This window comes from Chrysemys picta, unplaced genomic scaffold, assembly GCF_011386835.1.
Source record: "Chrysemys picta bellii isolate R12L10 unplaced genomic scaffold, ASM1138683v2 scaf2912, whole genome shotgun sequence".
NCBI classification, from domain to species: domain Eukaryota; kingdom Metazoa; phylum Chordata; order Testudines; family Emydidae; genus Chrysemys; species Chrysemys picta.
The window spans coordinates 4,029-5,883 of NW_027055614.1; the positions used below are offsets into that span (position 1 = coordinate 4,029).

General features: G+C 59.0%; 1 protein-coding gene across 1 annotated transcript; it reads left to right on the top strand.

Moving 5' to 3' along the window:
* Positions 1-435: 435 nt before the first annotated feature.
* Positions 436-1,610, top strand: LOC135980366 (voltage-dependent L-type calcium channel subunit alpha-1S-like; the record flags this gene model as incomplete). Its single annotated transcript, XM_065580385.1, has 2 exons — positions 436-1,103; positions 1,409-1,610. Coding segments are annotated over exons 1-2 (330 nt in total), but the record flags the coding sequence as incomplete, so codon positions are not given.
* Between the last annotated feature and the right edge of the window lie 245 nt (positions 1,611-1,855).

Consider the following 1,855-nt stretch of genomic DNA (forward strand, 5'->3'; position numbering starts at 1 on the left):
GCTTGGTCCTTTGGGATCAGGAGAACCTTTTTCTTTTACTGGGGTATTGGTTTTCATAACCATTTGTCCCCATAACGAGTGGTACTGGTGGTAATACTGGGAAACTGGAGTATCTAAGGAGATTGCTTGTGAGACTTGCAGTTAGCCAGTGGGGTGAGACTGAAGTCCTCTTAGTCTGGCTGGTTTGGTTTGCCTTAGAGGTGGAAAAACCCCCAGCCTTGGGCTGTAACTGCCCTATTTGAGCAATTTGTCCTGAGTTGGCACTCTCAGTTGGGTTCCGCCAGAACCGCATTGTCACAGAGGCGCAGGCGGGGATGAGTGGGGCAGGAGCTGGAGCAGGGGCGGGGCCATAATCTGGGCACACGCAGCCTCCCCAAATGGTGTTATGTCACCTTTGCAGGTCCCCTTTCAGACACGCTAGTGGGTGAAGTACGTGTCTGGGTGTATAGGGGGCTGCTCTGGGGCATGAGTCTCCCTGGCTGTGGAAGGGCAGAGCTCATCCTGGATGGCAGGATTTGCCAGGCATGTGGTGGGATTTGCCAAGCTGCTCCAGCCTGTAGATCCAGGCTGCCACCTGATCCCAGGTACTCTGGGGAGAGGCACCAAGGGTGGATCTTGGTGAGGCTGCTGGGCAGGTTGTAGATGGGTTGTAGCCCTGGCATCCACATGTGATCATTCCTCAGCACACCCTGATTGCAATGACTGCCGATTCCTGTTATTGTCAGAACTCGCATACTCGGCCATGGTGCTTGTCGCGACCAGCACTGGCCTCTGGCTTCCTGCTGCTGTGAGTTCCCCAGGTTGATTTGGTGAGACAGTAACGTGCTCTGAGCAGCATGGAGTCTTCGGCAGGCGGGCACGTGTGTGTCATGGGCAAGGGGATCGGAGAGTTTCTGGGCCCAGTCCCCCACTCGCTCACCCCTCGTCTGTAAATGCGCCGCTGCCTCCCGTTCCAGAGGCAACTTCATCGTGTACATGGACAGCGGCCCCAAGCAGCAAGAGCTGTACCCGCGCGAGTGGGTGCACAACGACTTCCACTTCGACAACGTCCTCTCAGCCATGATGTCGCTCTTTACCGTCTCCACCTTCGAGGGCTGGCCCCAGTGAGTCCGTCGGGGGGAGCACGCAGCATGGGGGCCGGGCACTGGGTCAGGCTGCACGGGGGGAGATCCCAGCACCCCACTGGCGCTGCTGCCTGGCTGGGGAATGCCATGTGAGGGGACTTCTCCCGAAGATGGAGAGAGGGGTCAGACCCCCCACCCCCGATCAGGGGCACAGAGGTGCCAGTGCAGTCAAAGGGGAAGCAGCTGTCTGGGATGTCCTGACCTCTCTGCCTTAGCTCAGCTGGACTGAGCCGCCCCCCCATGCAGCCTGGTAAACTGCATGCTCTCTACTCGCTACCCCCCAGGCTGCTGTACAAGGCCATTGACACCCACACCGAGGACATGGGCCCCATCTACAACTACCGGGTGGAGATCGCCATCTTCTTCATCATCTACATCATCCTCATCGCCTTCTTCATGACGAACCTCTTCGTCGGCTTTGTCATCGCCACCTTCCAGGAGCAGGGCGAGAGCGAATACAAGAACTGCGAGCTGGACAAGAACCAGGTACTCCCCGTGGAATCCCCCCCATGGAACCTCCCCCACCCTGCAGAGACCTCCCTCCGACCCCCCAGTCTCCTCCCACCCCAGCCCCCATGACCTGGGTAACTCCCGGTTCCAGGGATGCCCAGGCTCTGGGTGCGAGGAGCCAGTTGTACCAGAGCTAGGTGCCAGGGTCTGGACGCGGCTAAGCGTGCGGAATGAGTGCCAGCTGGACGAGAGCCGGGGTGCCCTAGCTGGGTGTGAACTAG